Here is a 16,990-nt window from a genome sequence, read left to right as displayed (position 1 = left end):
CGCACCGTTCAATCAGACCATTCTCGAACAAGACTAAACCGTTTGACGGTGCGCGCAGCAGCTTCTCTCTGGGATTAGTAGTGCATTAACGTTGAACGTTCATCGAGGGCAATGGCTTGCTCGCCGGACAATGTAATTAGGCAACTTAATGGCCAATTTCCAATTGAACCAGTGACTTCGGGCTATCCGACAGCTGATGCCCGGCGTTTCGCTTTATTGTTTTGGCAACTTATTATTATGTCATCCTCGATGCATCACCGTGACTGGTGCACTACTTCCTCGACCTGCGCTGGGCATCATACATGTCATGTCATGGGCTATCCCTCTTATCACCGTCCTTGGCTGTGTGTCCCTTATCACTGTAGTGGAAGCGGACCCGGGCGGTACAAATGTAGTCAGACCACACCTTGGAATCCTACCGCCCGCGCACTGGTACTGATCTGCGACCGGCTGCACATGGTCATGGTAGTACTATACTACACTACTGTAGGTGACCTTGTCAAGCAACATGGTCTTCGTCGTGCAAGACACTATAATGCTGTTAAAGGGAAGTTCTGCTTGTGCTATGACCCTCGACGTCATATTACGTGTGCCGGGATAGTAATGAACATGAGGCCATCTGGTATGTATCGAAGGTTTCCCGTGGATGATGATGACTTACAAAAGTAGCTAGCATGAGCTCGCCCCAATAATAGCTGCCATCCCCGTTTCATGGTTTTCGGGTCGGGTCCGTTTGATTCACAGTTTGGGAACTCTATTGATTATGTAGCGAGGTGCGAGCGAAAAATAGAGTGAGATCTTCGAGCGAACAAAGACGCGGCATCGAACCTCTTACTTTCGTGCCGCGATCATTGTTCATTGCTGCGCAGTCATTCCTCCAAACACTGATACAGCAACTCAGATGGATCCCGAGGCCTTGAGGAACCCCAAGTTTCCTAGTCACAGCGAGGCTGCCGCACCCGCCCTCGCAGCTCAACTCTTTCTTATTCTAGGTCTTCTTCGGAGCCGAAAGCTCAACGTCATTCCCTCACCCATAGTTCACTTCACACTGACTAGCACCTATGGACAATATCATTCTTGTTTTAAGAAGCCTCCGTCTAAACCAGGCAATCCATACGCCAACTACTCAATGGCTGCATCGCTAGAATATGCAGATCCTAATGCGGAACGAGCTTAGGCAGAGGCGAATATAAGGCAGTCACAGGAGGGTGGCAGTGCCAGTATGATCCGAATTATTACACATTGGCGTCTCCTGCACGTGAGGCTTGCATGTCAGAAGATGCAAACGAAGCGACGGCAGGGTCTTTTGAGGGTGATAGGAAACGTGAAGCACCGATGAACGATGTCGAGGACGAGCGTGTTTTCAAGCTCAGGAAGAAGACGGTTGCCATTGGATTAGGAGAATTACAAAATCCGGGACTTATTCCTATCAAGCTACGACGGAACTGCAGCCCGCTTCATCGAAGATTACAGGACGCGCTACCTGCCGATGCGTGAGTGAAGATCCACACATCGTTTCAACCGGTAGCCGACGAACCCGCCCCTGACGGCGTGAAGGCAGACTCTGGATGGGATGGGTGGTGACGCGGTCTAATCATCACAGTATATGAAGCATCGTCAGATTTTCCCTTGTACCTTGTTACAGGCTACTTTCTTTGATCAGTGACTGCACGTTTGAATCAAAGGTCTTGCTAGACAACCCCTTGAAGACAAACCTGTTTTCTCTTCGTATTCGCTCAATCACATGAAGAATTTAGTGCCGGAGCTCTGTCAAACGACCATTCATGGTCCTGATGCTGGACAAACAAGAGCCTGCACATATTTTGGCTCAGAGATGCATCCTGATAAAATGTGTCTATAACATTCACTGTCTGCTCGAGATATGTCTAATCAGTTCTACGCCAAGGGCACATCCCACGAGGTGCTGCATGAACAAAACAGCCGAGCTCGCTCGCAATCGGAGCGATACGTCTCATCGTTCACGTGGATGTGCGCATAGTAGAAGACACCGAATCAGCAGCAATAGAAAAAGCCCTAGCAAATGAAGACCTGTGAGCATACTCGGACGGTTCCATGTTGGACGGAGGTGTAGGGGGAGCAGCCGTCTTAATGAGAGAAAGCGAGGTGATAGGCAGCAAGAGATTCCACCTGGAACGCGATCAAGAACGCGCGGTGTATGACTCGGAGGCGAAGACGAGTCGTGGGTGCAGCTACTAGAGGGGGATGGAGGAGGCTCTATGTCCCCAAGCATCGTCAATCAAACAACGATAAAGGCCATGGCAGCATTTCAGTTGCAACTAAGGCATTATCTGATGGATCTGTTCCATTATGATCTCAGAAAGCTCGTCCCGGAGGACGACAATCGGAAACTGATCATCAGGTGGATGCCGGGACACACGAGCATTGTGGGAAACGAGGCGGCAGACGAACGATGAGCATGCGAAAAGGGCGGTGAGCGGAGAATCATCAGAAGCTCGAGAACTCCCCAGATTGCTCCTGCCAAGCCGGGGAGAGATCCGAGCGCTACCGCCAAGCAAGTCGGCGCTAAAGCAGCGCTTCAACAAGGACATGAAATCCGTCACGGAAAATTCGCCACGCCGCGTTCTACTTCGCTCGCGATCGACCTCCACAGCCCCCTCCGGAAGATTCGTGAAAATGATCAAGACGCTCCCTAGGCGCTACAGCTCACTACTGTTCCAACTTCACACCAGTCACGTCCCACTCAACAAATACCTACAAACCATGATGAATCAGTCATTTCTCGTTAGTCCGTCCGGTATTCGCCAGCCACCGAGAAGCACTTACGCGCAGAAGTCGGGCCCCGCCAATGCAACGTCAAATATTTGCTGAGCGGACGCAAAAGAATGAGGGCAGCCCTTACATTCATCGCAAGGACGAGAAGACTGGGCATGGTGTTCCGGGACGTGAGGCCCAAAGGAAAAGGAGATTGAGTAGAGGTAGACGGGCAGGAGAAGATGCACCCCCACTCCAGGCGCCTGAAGAAGGCCCCACCTGTTTTCGCGCAAGCCGGAACCACACGAGGCTTCGGACAGCGGAGAACACGCACAAATCAAGTGCATTATCGTGAGTAGTGTCCAACATAGGGCTCCACCCCAACCGACAATATTTAAATAAATAAAAAATCGTTCAAATTTTGTTCTAGGACACAATTTCGCCATCGGCCACAGGTCGGTCATAGTCTCAAAACCAACGGTCTTAAACTGTATAAACGGAACCAAGACCGCGTGACAGTGTGCAGTTCAAACGAGAGAACAGCCCGACAGCAGTATGACGTCGGGCGCATCTACTGATCAATATGATCCTCAGTAGGATTTAGTGACAGGAGAGATAAATGGTATTGCTCCTCAAGAACGATAGCGTGTATTGTAACTATAGGGACAAATAACTCAGATGCTGGAAATAGACTGAACAGAAAGACTCACTGTAGTATTAACCCTAGCGTCTACTTGAGCTTGGAGAACAATTTTGGTGCAGCACAACCCTAAGTAGAACGTTAAGCGAGAACTCTCAAGGGTGAAGACAAAATATACATACATCGGCGCAGTGCATCAGGCTGTAGGACTCCGTTAACGAGGATGCCAAGGAGAGGAGAAAAGATGACTCACTGGACTATATATGAAGTAGTCGGAATAGGAAAAATCAATATGAATGTCATGTATATAACATAAGTGACCTACATCTATAATCACAGTATATGAGTGTTATGCAGGTATCAATATTGAAATATCAACTCACAGTTCTTCCACACAGTCCTCGCCTTTAAAGCCTTGTCCAGATTGCACCTTCTCCTGGCAGTGTTCGAAATGTCTCGTTAAAGAAGCACATGCTGCTGAGTTTTTGCACTCCTCTATAATGACAGGGTGAATCTATAGACAGGAATAACATCAACAGGAGGAGACGATATTTGTATCCTGAATAGAGACATACGTCCTCGGCTTCTACTTCCTCTTCCTCAGACTCTTTCGATGGTTCCCCCGCTTCAGCGACTTCCTCCTCCTTGGTTTCGTTTTCTGGCTGCTTCTCCTCCGGTGCGTCACCGTGCACGGTGTTGAAGAAAGACGAGAAAAACGATGTCACAGACATGGACGCGACCGACTTTACAGTTAGACTTTGCACGAAAGAGTAACTTCGCGAATTTCCGGGTGGTGACCTTAAGGCGCCGCTTCAACCAACTCACGCGGCTATGTCCGAGAACCGATCGATGATCATGAACACCGACTCTACTAGTCAAATTCTAGTACCTAGTTGCTCCCCTGCACTTCAGAAGTCATACAAGTATGAATCAAGTCATGCAAGTCCTCGATCTACAAGTTGCAACAACATTCTAGGATCTCTAATGTTTCTGAGGCTGTTGTTGAAATCCGTCATTAATTCTGACTACTTAATGGTTTAGCCTAGTACAACTCGGTTAACACCACAGCACGATATTTCCACCTTGAACTTCTGAAGCTTTCAGTACTTCAAAGTTTCAGTAGTCATCTTGGTTCACATCAAAACTGTGCACTTATCGTGGTGGTCACTAGAAGCTTGAAGTATAGGAAATATAATCTTCAGGATCTGACGCATCGTGGTCCTGGTCATCTCGGATGCTGGTTGACGCAGTGACAGTGAGTGCCTGGGCCTTCCTGTCTTATTTCATTCGTGCTGATAGGCTTTAATTTCACTACTTAGTACTATTCATAACTCCGTTCCATGTGGTAGGCTTACCTAGGCCGCGGACACACATCCTTTCAGGTGAAACAAAGATAGTCTTATCGACGATATGAATAAACTGATTGCAATGTACCGCACATACAACTTGCCAAGACACTTTCTTTGACAATGACATCCACAAGGATGGGGAAGCACCTGACTTTTGAAAATCTCATGCCGGATAAGAGTTTTCATAAAAGCCCGGATCAGTATGATCCAACGTCGTCTCTGCGCGACATGATTTCCAACGGCATTCACCAGAGTGGTATCTCCAACCCTGGCGACCCCGCTTCTCCAGAAATAAAGGAGAAGTATTCCACATCAGTTACTGGAGATGAGATATCCACTGTCGAACGCAACTCTCAGGATGATGATAGTGGAGAGTTGGTGTCTGGTGGACGTTTCATTAATACCGACGACCCTTTCCCCCTCGATCCAGACTCTCCTGTGGAAGAGAGACAGTTGACCATCAGAGCTCTCCTCGTCGGCTGCCTACTCGGGGCGGTTATCTCCGCAAGCAACGTTTATTTAGGTTTGAAGGTCTATAAACATACTTTGGGAAACTTCGAATTCTGAAGTTGTATGTAGACAGGATGGACCTTCGGAGCATCATTATTTGGGTCCATATTCGGTTTGGTTGTTCATATGATACTGCGCGAGTGTCACTTACTGTTGATTTGCAGGTTTTGCTATCCTCAAGCCCTTTTCTACCGCAGCACCGAGCTGGCTTGGGGGCGGCTATTTTGGTCCCAAGGAAAATAACGTGTGCCAATCTGCAGCGTCTGCTGCTGGTAGTCTTGGATTGCTTTTTACTTCTGGCTTTCCTGCTGCATACCAGCTTGGTCTTCTCAGTGCAAGTCCTCGAGATGATATTGGTCGGCTATTCACGTTTACTATTTGCTGCGCTTTCTTTGGTCTCGCATTTTCCATCCCGCTCCGGAAGTTCTATATTTTGAAGCTAAAGCTCGTGTTTCCTTCTGGTGTTGCCGCAGCGTACACGATTCGCTCGCTCCACGTGGGCAAACACGCTGCGACAGACGCTAAGAAAAAGACAAAGGCATTATTGATTTCTTTCGGTTTTGCGATCACTTTACGCATCGTCAGCGAATACGCTCCTGGGCTTCTTTGGGACTGGCATATATTTTATGCGCTCAATCGAGTAGGGTGGGAATCCCTCATTGCCGCAGAAAGTTGGGTCAGTCTGTGCTGTTGCACGAGATATACTTGTCTTCTAAAGTCCAGTAGGGGTGGATTTGGGAATGGACACCAGCGTTCATTGGTGCGGGGATGCTCACAGGAATCAACTCATCATACAGTTTCTTGAGTGGTGTGAGTCCGTGTTATGTTCTGCATGCCTATCCTATATAACGCCTGCAGAGCTTCCTTGCATGGGCTATTATCGGACCTGTTATAGTTCACACGGGCAAGGTATGCATAGAACCCCTTACTCACCGGAGTATCTGACAGGATCACAGGCCTTCGGTATTCCAGCAGCTACATCCATCCCTGGGCAGATGAATTATGCATCCATGTGCGTGATCTTCATCCTTGTTCAAGTTCATCTCGGTTGAACCAGTCATCTGGAGGTCTCTATCGGATCCTATTAATCACCCGTCGCCGCGATACTGGCTGGTAAGAGACTATCTTCTCAAAACTGTAGATCCAATCCATCCATCCTGTATAGGTCTGGCCCGGTACACTCATGCTACTTTGCACGAGTTTCACTGAAGTTGCCTGCAACTGGAAGTCCATCTATTCGGCCACGCGTTTTGCGATAGGTACACTCGCGCAACGTTTCAGCGGACATTCCTACGAAAAGAACAATGAAGAAGAGATCGTGGATCCTGTACCACCTGAAGACCGGGTTCCATTCTGGCTCTGGGGCGGTGTGCTCGTTGCTAGCATCGTGATCACATGCTCTGTCATGGGTGTCCAGTATGGCCAGAACGTTGGTATCACAATTCTCGGTGAGACACCACTCCTTCATGATGACCGGTGTTTGAACGTCAGAGTCTAGCCATTGTCTTCGCATTCGTGTTTAGCTTCATTGGATGCGAGAGTGCTGGCCGCACAAACATTAATCCTGTGACATCCATTGGTGAGTGCATCTGGGAACCTGTGATTCTATACTGACATGTGTCTCAAAAGGCAATGCTTCTCAACTAATTTTTGGTGGTATTGGCAAAGGGCAAGGATACTCAGTTCAGAGAGGCGAGCTCTTGAATTCGTTATCGGGAATGCTTGCTTTAGGTATGTATCATGCTTCTGTGAACCACTGCTTCTCACACATTATTCCTAGGTGCTGCCGAGCAAGGTCCGTAGACCATACTTTGAGCCGCTGACAAATACTCATTTATCGCATAGCCGCTGACATGATCAGCGATCTCAAAGCGACCCATCTTCTCAGAGCGTCCCCCAAAGCTGTCTTTTGCGGTCAGCTGACTGGCGCCGTCGTGTCCATCTTCATGGCCGCTGGTGTCTACATCGTTTTCTCGACTGCATATCCATGCATCAATGATCTCACCTACACTACTTGCAGTTTCCCGACACCTGATGTACAATCTTGGAGGGTGAGTTTTTATTCATGGAACTGTACCTTTAATCACATGCTGACCAATTCAACAGGCAGTTGGGGTTGCGGTCTCATCATCGACCCTTCCCATTCCACCATCGTCAGGGTATACAGCAATAGGATTGGGCATCGCGGCTGTGATTTCGGTTGTTATGAAGCATACTGTTGTCCCGCCGAAATATCATATTTGGGTTCCGTAAGTTTCTCGGTATCTTGCCTCAACACGAAGCCTTATAAATTGGACATTCAGGAACTTTAATGCCATCGGTATCGGTTTTATCATGAGTGAGGAACACTTTGACTCGGTCATTAAATACTTCTAATGCTATCATCCTCAAAGATGTATGCACCTATCCCTTGGCTATGTTCTTCGGCTCGACGATCGCTTTCTTCTGGCGTAGAATGTAAGTATCTCTCCCAACTACATTTCGATAAGTTCACAGGCTGTTCAGGTTCTTCAGCCACTATGAAATGTACTGCTTCGCTATAGCTGCCGGGTTCATTGCTGGGGAGGGCTTGGGTGGTATCGTGAATGCAGTATTGACGATTACGGGAGTTTCTGGTGCTGTGTACGGAACGACAGTTGGCTGTCCGGGGGGGCTATATTGCGGTTAAGCACCAGTTCTCCTATCGCTCGGTGGCGTTGTACTAATATGTAATTTTGATACTGGGTTATGAATTTGACGAATATTCCTTCACTACATTATTTCTTAGACAGGGTTCATCTCATTTCACTTGTTGGTCGTGTTATATTTCAATCGCAAGCTCAGCGCTTTTGGCTGTCAGAACTATCTTGGACCACCGCAGCAGGTGAGCATGTGCACTTTTTGATTTCCTGCTGTCAATCAGATGCCACGGGAAAGAAATAAACAGATGGGCTTCCGCAGGATTCTACAGCTGACTTTCCTTGATCCAAATATACTGCTTATCACCGAAGTGCCTCTCACTGATAAGCCTTACCTCATGCCTCGTACATCGCCATGGACGAGTCGAGGATAGTATATATATGCCGCCTTTGTGAGCAATGGTAACCTCAAGTCCCAGTCTGCCTAGTGGTTCAAGTATGGCGACTGCAGCTCCTCAAGACCAGGATCAAATAGCCTATGTACACTCCGTATCTTCTTACTCGGAGGAGAAGAGCGCCATCACCGCAGAAATTAAATCCGTGTCTGGTGACTCTGAAGGGTCAGAGCCTCATGTACAATTCCTAAACACAGATGATCCATTTCCGGAGCTTCCGGATGCCCCTGTCGAGGAACAACAGCTAACCGTTCGAGCTGTACTAGTCGGCTGCATTTTGGGGGGCATCATCGCAGCCAGCAACATCTACCTGGGTCTCAAAGTCAGTTATCCTTTTGATATATTAACCCATGCACTCATCCTTTCACGCAGACGGGGTGGACATTTGGCGCGTCGTTGTTCGGCTCGATTATAGGCTTCGCGATCTTGAAACCACTCTCAAGAACTGCACCGACATTTCTTGGCGGGGGCTATTTTGGGCCTAAAGAGAACAATGTTTGTCAATCTGCCGCCACGTCAGCGGGAAGCCTTGGGTTGCTCTTCACCTCGGGTTTTCCTGCCGCATACCAACTTGGGCTACTGAGCGCTCATCCCAAAGACGACTTTGCCAGACTAATCACTTTCACGATTTGTTGTGCCTTCTTTGGTTTGAGCTTCACTCAACCGCTGAGGAAGTTTTATATTTTGAAGTTGAAGCTCGTATTTCCTTCCGGCGTGGCTGCTGCGTACACGATTCAATCTTTGCATGCGGGCAAGAACGCAGAAGTGACAGCAAAGAAGAAAACCAAGGCGCTGTTCTTCTCCTTCCTCTTTGCCATTTCTTTACGGGTGGTCAGCGAGTATGCTCCAGGATTGCTTTGGGATTGGCACATTTTCTACGCTCTGAATCGAATCGGGTGGAGTTCAGTGATCGCCGCTGAGAGCTGGGTGAGTATGTCACCCGTCATTAGGAATATTTGTCTGATTATCAGCCGAAAGGGATGGATTTGGGAGTGGACCCCCGCGTTCATTGGCGCAGGGATGCTCACGGGTATCAATGCCTCGTATAGTTTCATCGGTGGAGTATGTGTTATTACTATGACTGCATACGCCGCTGACACGATAGCATATTCAGAGTTTCCTCGCTTGGGCTGTTTTGGGTCCCATTATTGTCGCCAGAGGAATAGTCAGTGCAAAACTCTTCATATCTTGTTACATACTGACCACTATTGAACCACCCATGACAGGCTTTCGGGACCCCTGCAGACCCATCTATACCTGGATACATGAATTATATGGGAATGTGGGTCGTCTGTTATTTCCTCCGTATAAAAATCTCACTGTTAGCAGGACTCTTCAAGATCCGATCAACGATCCATCTCCGAGATACTGGCTGCTCTGGCCTGGCACATTAATGCTTATCTGCGCAAGTTTCGCAGAAGTAGCATGCAATTGGAGGTCTTTGTATGCAGCAATCCGCTCCGCTTTCGGAATGATCCTGCAACGATTCTCAAAAGACGGTGTAGTGGACGAAATTGTGGATCCTGTACCCGAGCATGAACGCGTGCCTTTCTGGGCTTGGGGTTCTGTGCTTGTCCTCAGTACGATCGTTACATGTGTCGTAATGGGTGTTCAGTTCGGACAGAACGTCGGCATTACTCTCCTCGGTGCGTCATCGACGTGTTAGATCGATTATGAGGAGAAGCTGATACTTCCCTTGCATCATACAGCGATCGTGTTCTCTTTTTTGTTCAGTTTCATTGGTTGTGAAAGCTCTGGCCGGACAAATATCAATCCCGTCACATCGATCGGTAACTTTATCAAGTTGTCGATTCGTTCACAGACACTAACATTACTGACAGGTAATGCCTCGCAGCTCATTTTTGGAGGATTAGGAAGGGGTCGGAACTACAGCGTCCAACGAGGCGAGCTCCTGAACTTGCTTTCTGGAATGTTGACGCTAGGTAAGCAAATCAATCGTTAGGCATGACGGGTGCTAGAATATCGTGAATCAAACAGGTGCCGCGGAACAAGGTATTTCAGCTTTATTAACAAAACCTTTGGAATTTTGTCGACGTGCTATTTAGCTGGGGATATGATTGGCGATCTCAAAACGACACACCTCCTCCGCGCGTCCCCAAAGGCCGTTTACGTAGCTCAACTCTGTGGAGCTGTAGTATCAATTTTCATGGCTGCCGGTCTCTACGTCGTGTTTTCCACCGCTTACCCGTGCATCAACGATTTGAGCTACACAACATGCGCCTTCCCCGCGCCTGATGTACAGTCATGGCGTGCAGTGGCCGTTGCTGTGTCTTCGAGCACGTTGCCCATTCCACCGTCTTCTGGATATGCTGCTATCGCACTTGGATTGGTAGCCGTCATCTCTGTCGTGGCGAAGTATACTGTGGTTCCTCCGAAATATCACGACTTCGTACCGTGAGCGATTTGCCATTGTGTTCCTGCTTTATCTGACATAGAAACGAAGCAACTTCAATGCTATTGGAATTGGCTTCATAATGAGTATGTGATCTGTATCTCAGTGATTGGCCGTCTTGCTTACTTTGCAGACGTCTGCACGTACCCTATGGCAATGTTTACTGGCTCGACTATTGCATTTTTCTGGAGGAGAATGTGCGTCTCATGAATTCTTTAGATACTTTAATTGCTTCGTCTGACATCTCGTACAGGTTCTTCAACAACTACCAGATGTATTGTTTTGCTGTGGCAGCGGGTTTTATTGCAGGAGAAGGTATTGGTGGTATCGTGAATGCAGTTTTCACAATTTCGGGCGTCTCTGGTGCAACATACGGGACATCTGTCGGGTGCCCTGGTATGATTTATTGCGGATAGATGTTATGTAGGACTAGAGTCTAGACGGACATTAATGCGGAGATCGAAATGAAAAGGAGCGTTAACGTTCAACGTTCAACTTCGGAAGTTGCGCAAGTGCCAGGCGCGCGTACATGGCCTAGTCGTACGAATTTCGAAATCACACCGTCCTTAAATCGCAGGCCGTCCTTTACTCTCAATGTCAGAATATTGGGTGTCCCGCAAACGTCACCACTGTAAGTATTGTAACACTTATATCGCAGACGACGTTCCATCCAGACAGCACCACGAGAACGGAGTCCGTCACAAAGGCAATGTCGAACGGTTTGTACGCGGGCTGTACAAGGCTGGCGAGAAAGCTGTAAAGGATAGGGACGAGGAGACACGTGAGATGGAGAGGATCAACAAAGTGCGTTTGTATCCAATTTGCATATATATTCACTAACAAGTTACCTTCAGGCCGCGACCGCCGCATATGCTCAAGACGTAGGTGCTGGACTTGGGGGGTCGGACCGTCTTCACGTGGTGCTTCTGTCGCAGCACCTGCGCAAAAGAATCCTCAAACAAATCCATATGCCAACTACTCGACGCCTGCATCGCTAGGATACGCTGATCCTGATGCGGAGCGGGCTAAGGCAGCGGCGGATATCAGGCAAACAATGGGCGTCGCAGGGGACTGGCAATATGTTCAGAATCATGCATTGGGATCTCCTGCACGGAATGAGGTTCCAAGCGTCAAGGATAACAAGAATCGTGAAGCCCCGGTGGATGATATCGAGGGCGGGCATATTTTCAAGCTGAGGAAGAAGACGGTTAGCATTGGATTGGGGGTTGATGGAACCGCAGCGTGCTCCGTCGAAGACGCTGTGAGTTACTTTTGATTATATACAAGAGTTCCGAACCCTTCGGACGGTAACCCCATCTATTTCACAATAACAGACGTCTGTATACTACGTTGGCCGTCGTCTCTTCCTCCTCCTCTCGAAACAGCGCCTGAATGTCTCTGCGACCACGCACTCTCGACAGCGCAGTGTACAGTTATCCGTGTGCGAAGGAATCGGTGCGCAAGTCGAGAACCGCCTTCTGTGAGGTTAGCCCTTGGCTTCCGTTGAACGTCGTAGGGTAAGCCGCACGCAATGGAAACTGCTTTCGATTGACCGTCCAGCTCGAACCCGGCGGATTGAACGTGAAAGAAATCCGAGGGAGACAGTGTCTTTCCTCCGTCTCGGGAATCTGCACTTCTATGAACTGGCGACGAAGACCGGCGATGCAGACACGCGCGTTCCGTACTACCAATCCTTTCTCGACTGATAGATTCCGTTGAATAGCGCATACGGCGCCGATCTTGAGGTTCAATCGATGGGGAGGAGTATTGGGATGCGTCAACATTGCGAGATAGTCAGGCGTTTGTTCAGGTGCGTCAGGAGGCACCTGTTCAGCTTCTTTCAGGCTGTCCGAACTGAAGTACGATTCTGCGCTCGCTGTCATCATCATCCTTCGTTCTGCGTGTCATTTCGTGCTCACCATACTAATCTCCCGGCAATGCATCTAATATCATCTCGTTGAACTCATCTACGAAAACGTTACGCGGAGAGAGGAACGCCCGCTGCAGGCAAGAGGAAGCGGAGATCCAAAGGAAAAGGAGCGTCAAGATGTTGGAGCGCCAGTGGAGCTCAAGTGGAGCGCGCACACGGGAGTCACAGGATATTGGAAGTCGTTCTGTCCTTGCAATATGTAGAATAGAATGTGCATATAATTTTGACTAACCCATAGTTGATTGGTACCATCTCGTCCTTTGTTATGTGTTTCTGATCGATCGCGTTTGATTCATGACGAGGATACTACCTTTCACTGTTTCGTAGTCTCTGCTCATGCTTCCCATCCGCGCTAGGATTCGTCGTCGTTTATCCTTTATAATACGCTGCGCTGATACGAATTTACGTATGCTGAAGCACTGACCGATCGAGCCGGACTCTCGGATTGCTCTAGAATTTCTATCGAGTGCAGCGCCATGTCAGCGCGGATGAGTACATACATCCCCTATGACATCATTGCACAGGTTGAACGGCACCAATATCCCGGTGTCTGATGCTTCCCACCAACTCGTAGTCTCGGTCAGTTAGATGCTTAGTCGTCTCAATCACATCCGTACCGCCTTGTTTTCTTTGGCCAGGCCTACAATGTCACACGCAGTTGATACGTCTCATTATCGTGCCGCTTTGTCTTCAGGCAAGTAGTACTCCTTTGAGTGCGTGGATTCAACCACGAATCTTGATTGATACAGGTGCTCAAAGCGAGATTGCCACATTCGCTGCGGGGTGTTTTTGGGGTGTCGAACACATATTCCTGAAAGAGTATCCTCCTTCGCAAAATAAGGGCATCCTCAAGACGAGTGTCGGATACACCGGCGGGCTGGAGAAAGCTCAGAATCCGACATACAGAGAAGTGTGCACTGGGACAACCGATCATGCTGAGGCCTTGAGAATTGAATTTGATCCTTCCATAATCCAGTACGGAGAGCTCGTCGGTGAGTTGCAGTTCTAGTTCTATCAAATCAGTCTTATCTGCCGCCAGAGTTTTTCTACCGCACCCATGACCCGACCACACCGAATAGGCAGGGCGGTGACGTGGGCACTCGTATGATTGTTCCCTTGACATCATGTTCAATATGCTAATTGTCGAGCAGAGTATCGCTCTGTAATTTTCACACATTCACCTGAACAAAGCAAGATAGCGGAGGACGTCACGCGCAAGGTACAAGAGGAACATTTCAAGGGCCAAACGATTGCGACAGAAATTAAAGCTGCTGGGCAGTGGTATGATGCCGAAGAGTATCATCAGCTATATTTGTTCAAGGAACCGAGTGGTTACCAGTGCCCAACACACAAGAAGCACTGGTAGATCGATGACATTGTTAACAGTGTAACTGAGTATTAGAATTGATGAATGTACAGTAAATACCAACTGAAGTCGTGAACCAGTTATTAGGATGACCCAGTGACAATCAAAAGCCGCCATCAGAGTTGTGGAGGCCCGTCCCTTTACAAATGTAACAAGGAGAGTGGTGCCGAACGGGCGATGTCATTGCGATCCCTATATAGGGTCCAACTCAACTCTCTGCACCGTCATTTCTCGTCATTGGCGTTTTTGATTGTGGAAGGATGAAAATCAAAATGTTTTCGTCACGAATGTTATAAGGCGAAGGCGTGGGAAATAATTCGTGGGAATATCGCTTCCATTTTGGACTCATGCACTAGAAGAATGACCTGCAGCAACTTTCATTTGCACAATCATCGTATATCTCGCAGTACTATTCCGTGCCATGGGGCGTGCGCGTGAAGCTTGAAGCTACGTAGCTGAGTTCGACAACGGAATCGTGAACCCGTCTGCAGTCCATCGTACTCGACTCAATCAGCGACAGATGCTTACCTAATTCTCCTACTTCCCACTGCAGTCACTGCCCAGTAACCACTGCCCACGCACTCAGGTTGGTTGATCACCCACAAGATCGAGGTTTTCTAATCGATGCCAGCTACTCATCGAGTCCCCGAGGGTAGCCCAGTTGCCGCATTTCTATCCGAATATGCTTCCGACACTGAGGTATTCGTTAGCCATCTTGACACCACTGAGGTGTCAAGCCGAAAGTAAGTCGCACCATGGGGCTTGAAGACGAGAAGACTTGAACTTTCCATCACAGGAAACACTTCCTCCTCATGCTAGGTGCCAATCTTGCATGGTCTTTTCTACTTGGCAAACGCATATACGGCGCTCTCTACCGCTATGGCGTCCTGTTTATCCTTGGGAAAATATCACCAATATTCAAGGCCCCTCCTCCTGCGGTGAACTGGCCATTAGCAGGTCAACTGTGCCTTGACATATTTATGCTGTCCGTGTTTCTGCCCTTGATCAACAACTTCATCTCCGTCATAAAGCTACGATACCGTAGTGGGTTCCCAAAATCTGAAATCGTCTTCCGAAAACCTAGTTCAGCGACCGTTGCAAATATTCTTGCTCAATCTCTGGAAAAGAGGGATTCATACCTGAATGACCTTCTGCGTCGTGCCGTCGATCCCGAGGAATTCAACCAGCCAACTTGGGGTATGCCTTGGGATGAGTGGACCATAGACTTCCGGGCGATGGGGGTTGCAGACGAGGCGGAGAAGAAGGGTTTGATCTCTAGAGATGCATGGGAGTTAAGCGTATGGATGAAGATGAAGGAAGGCTGGACCGTAATTGAGCACGGGAAAGTCAGTAACCCCTTGAGCCAAGCTGGTATGATGGAAAAGCTTCAAGTACGTGAAGTATCGTCTTATGTTGCACAGGCTTATGATGAATTTAGCGTAAACTTACTGCCATGGGCAAGCGACATGTGTTTACTCAGATGATGGAAGTCATTCAGGTCAAGACTGTCGCGAAAGATGGAACTCCGATGCCTGTCACCGAGGAAGTGGACACAATTATTGCAGACATCTTTCGCCGGAATGAGGTGGATTTTGCGCAGTTGACAAGCGAATTGGCTACAGAAACTCCCCGTTTCGCAGCCAACTCGTCAAAGAAGACGAAGTAGACATGCCATATTCTAAATATTTAGAACGTGAGTCTGCTGTGCTCAGCGAACTAGCTGGATATCATTGAATACCCATGTAGGTTACGGGTACTATATCTGAATTACCACGACAAGTAAAAATATCTCTGTTTCTTCGCTTATCACAGGATGTTCGTATGGGTCAAGTGGCGCTCTCCTGAGCACGTTGATATTGTGTCACCTGGTCTAGGTTATTCCTATCCGTGAAGCGATGTGAAGAAATGTACATTGATCTATTGTACAACAAGACTGCAGGGACATATCAAGATTCAATGTCCCTATCCTCAACGTGACAGGCGATAAGTTGCTTCACCTATAACCCGCCTGTCAGCAGCCACAAGAGATACAGGTCAGATTTGAAGCTATCCAATCGCTAGTAGCCTATTGACTAGCATCAATATCTTTGTTTGGGACATTGTGTTTACCTGCCACACAGCCTTGGTCTGTTCGTAGCGCGTTTTATCCTAGGTATGTGCGAGGGGTCCATACAGCTGGTTTTGTGACTGTCAGCTCGATGTTCTGTAATCGTGGTTTCATCACGTCTCTACTCTTGATGAATTTGAACCACGCGGTGCTGAGCGCAGATTATATCTGGTCTTATCAGTCCTGGTTCACTGCATATCATATCTCAGGATTTGCGCCGTGGCAATGGTCAAGCTTGATCCGATTGTCAACGCCAGCGACACTAACAATCACATTTGAGGCTCATAATATTTTATCAGACTGGCGCAGAAGATAAACTGGATCAGTGCAGTGTGTACGTCCATTCCCCTTCAACGCCACTTTCACAGGATGATAGAAGCTTTGAACGATAGAAAGACATGGATCTTTGCTCTCTTTTCCGCGCTCGATCAGAACTTCAGCTATTGAACTCGCTCAGTAATCAACGGCAAATCATCGTGACTCGCATCAGCACCTTGCAAACAACCTTGTTGATGGTTTCATGGAAGTTGGACTGACATTGTGATTGTCTCCCTGATTCTAAACAGTGCTTCATCCCGGCTTTGGTTGGGGTACTCTGAGTTGCTGCCATGGAGCAATCAGATCGCCTTGCTTTGCCATCTGGCTTGTGCATATCGGGATTACTGTATCCATCCTATCTCTGACCAAGGTTACGGTTGGAGAGTTAGTCACAGACAAGTTGCACTCAATTAGTCGAGCCGATAACCATAGTCCGCACGGTGAGAACAGTACTGAATGGCTTGTCCGATGCAGTATGATTGCAGAGATGGTACACACGGCTCGTTGTACATTCGTTACGCAATATAATACTCTATACTCATAGTTGATAC

General features: G+C 48.2%; 8 protein-coding genes across 8 annotated transcripts; 6 read left to right on the top strand and 2 right to left on the bottom strand.

Annotated features, from left to right (window-relative positions):
* Window positions 1–1,269: 1,269 nt before the first annotated feature.
* HD556DRAFT_1445624 (uncharacterized protein) lies at window positions 1,270–1,594 on the top strand (the record flags this gene model as incomplete). Its single annotated transcript, XM_041306969.1, has 2 exons — window positions 1,270–1,493; window positions 1,558–1,594. 2 exons carry the CDS (start codon window positions 1,270–1,272, stop codon window positions 1,592–1,594), a joined length of 261 nt encoding a protein of 86 aa, XP_041158018.1.
* A 1,869-nt stretch (window positions 1,595–3,463) lies between these two features.
* On the bottom strand, window positions 3,464–4,104 carry HD556DRAFT_1433089 (Non-heme 11 kDa protein of cytochrome bc1 complex; the record flags this gene model as incomplete). The annotated part of the gene is made up of 4 exons (XM_041305191.1): window positions 3,464–3,502; window positions 3,556–3,574; window positions 3,757–3,887; window positions 3,949–4,104. 4 exons carry the CDS (start codon window positions 4,102–4,104, stop codon window positions 3,464–3,466), a joined length of 345 nt encoding a protein of 114 aa, XP_041158017.1.
* A 731-nt stretch (window positions 4,105–4,835) lies between these two features.
* HD556DRAFT_1387567 (OPT oligopeptide transporter protein-domain-containing protein) lies at window positions 4,836–8,189 on the top strand. Its single transcript, XM_041303457.1, has 17 exons — window positions 4,836–5,253; window positions 5,302–5,344; window positions 5,397–5,908; window positions 5,959–6,042; window positions 6,091–6,141; window positions 6,189–6,244; window positions 6,300–6,345; window positions 6,398–6,680; window positions 6,731–6,811; window positions 6,862–6,963; window positions 7,013–7,027; window positions 7,078–7,283; window positions 7,339–7,481; window positions 7,536–7,570; window positions 7,626–7,689; window positions 7,738–8,095; window positions 8,159–8,189. Exons 1-16 carry the CDS (start codon window positions 4,843–4,845, stop codon window positions 7,898–7,900), a joined length of 2,295 nt encoding a protein of 764 aa, XP_041158016.1. The 5' UTR covers window positions 4,836–4,842; the 3' UTR covers window positions 7,901–8,095; window positions 8,159–8,189.
* A 25-nt stretch (window positions 8,190–8,214) lies between these two features.
* Window positions 8,215–11,188, top strand: HD556DRAFT_1295001 (OPT oligopeptide transporter protein-domain-containing protein). Its single transcript, XM_041299423.1, has 13 exons — window positions 8,215–8,627; window positions 8,678–9,232; window positions 9,284–9,367; window positions 9,420–9,470; window positions 9,532–9,587; window positions 9,635–9,951; window positions 10,015–10,095; window positions 10,147–10,248; window positions 10,304–10,318; window positions 10,372–10,720; window positions 10,770–10,804; window positions 10,852–10,915; window positions 10,972–11,188. Exons 1-13 carry the CDS (start codon window positions 8,310–8,312, stop codon window positions 11,132–11,134), a joined length of 2,190 nt encoding a protein of 729 aa, XP_041158015.1. The 5' UTR covers window positions 8,215–8,309; the 3' UTR covers window positions 11,135–11,188.
* A 124-nt stretch (window positions 11,189–11,312) lies between these two features.
* On the top strand, window positions 11,313–12,072 carry HD556DRAFT_1487042 (uncharacterized protein; the record flags this gene model as incomplete). The annotated part of the gene is made up of 3 exons (XM_041308737.1): window positions 11,313–11,522; window positions 11,573–11,627; window positions 11,654–12,072. The coding sequence occupies 3 exons, from the start codon at window positions 11,313–11,315 to the stop codon at window positions 11,992–11,994; spliced, it is 606 nt and encodes a 201-aa protein (XP_041158014.1). The 3' UTR covers window positions 11,995–12,072.
* Window positions 12,073–12,151: 79 nt separating this feature from the next.
* HD556DRAFT_1445620 (uncharacterized protein) lies at window positions 12,152–12,601 on the bottom strand (the record flags this gene model as incomplete). Its single annotated transcript, XM_041306968.1, has 1 exon — window positions 12,152–12,601. The coding sequence occupies one exon, from the start codon at window positions 12,599–12,601 to the stop codon at window positions 12,152–12,154; it is 450 nt and encodes a 149-aa protein (XP_041158013.1).
* Window positions 12,602–13,236: 635 nt separating this feature from the next.
* Window positions 13,237–14,014, top strand: HD556DRAFT_1241288 (peptide methionine sulfoxide reductase MsrA; the record flags this gene model as incomplete). Its single annotated transcript, XM_041298186.1, has 4 exons — window positions 13,237–13,349; window positions 13,408–13,640; window positions 13,688–13,750; window positions 13,800–14,014. 4 exons carry the CDS (start codon window positions 13,237–13,239, stop codon window positions 14,012–14,014), a joined length of 624 nt encoding a protein of 207 aa, XP_041158012.1.
* Window positions 14,015–14,638: 624 nt separating this feature from the next.
* HD556DRAFT_1310192 (uncharacterized protein) lies at window positions 14,639–15,680 on the top strand (the record flags this gene model as incomplete). The annotated part of the gene is made up of 3 exons (XM_041300382.1): window positions 14,639–14,757; window positions 14,811–15,405; window positions 15,453–15,680. The coding sequence occupies 3 exons, from the start codon at window positions 14,639–14,641 to the stop codon at window positions 15,678–15,680; spliced, it is 942 nt and encodes a 313-aa protein (XP_041158011.1).
* Window positions 15,681–16,990: the final 1,310 nt, after the last annotated feature.

The sequence above is a fragment of the Suillus plorans genome (genome assembly GCF_016647745.1).
Source record: "Suillus plorans strain S12 chromosome Unknown HD556scaffold_45, whole genome shotgun sequence".
In the NCBI taxonomy this organism is placed as follows: Eukaryota; Fungi; Basidiomycota; class Agaricomycetes; order Boletales; family Suillaceae; genus Suillus; species Suillus plorans.
The sequence above is the reverse complement of the archived record's forward strand: the minus strand, read 5'-3'. Positions and strand labels throughout refer to the sequence as shown.

Bases quoted from the DNA above. Each gene is read 5' to 3' on its own strand.
- HD556DRAFT_1387567 (XM_041303457.1), top strand. From the start codon at position 4,843: ATGACATCCACAAGGATGGGGAAGCACCTGACTTTTGAAAATCTCATG. The intron at 7,284-7,338 runs GTGAGTTTTTAT...CCAATTCAACAG, and splicing joins CTGATGTACAATCTTGGAGG to GCAGTTGGGGTTGCGGTCTC. The intron at 7,571-7,625 runs GTGAGGAACACT...TCATCCTCAAAG, and splicing joins CGGTATCGGTTTTATCATGA to ATGTATGCACCTATCCCTTG.
- HD556DRAFT_1295001 (XM_041299423.1), top strand. From the start codon at position 8,310: ATGGTAACCTCAAGTCCCAGTCTGCCTAGTGGTTCAAGTATGGCGACT. The intron at 9,952-10,014 runs GTGCGTCATCGA...TGCATCATACAG, and splicing joins CGTCGGCATTACTCTCCTCG to CGATCGTGTTCTCTTTTTTG. The intron at 10,916-10,971 runs GTGCGTCTCATG...CATCTCGTACAG, and splicing joins GCATTTTTCTGGAGGAGAAT to GTTCTTCAACAACTACCAGA.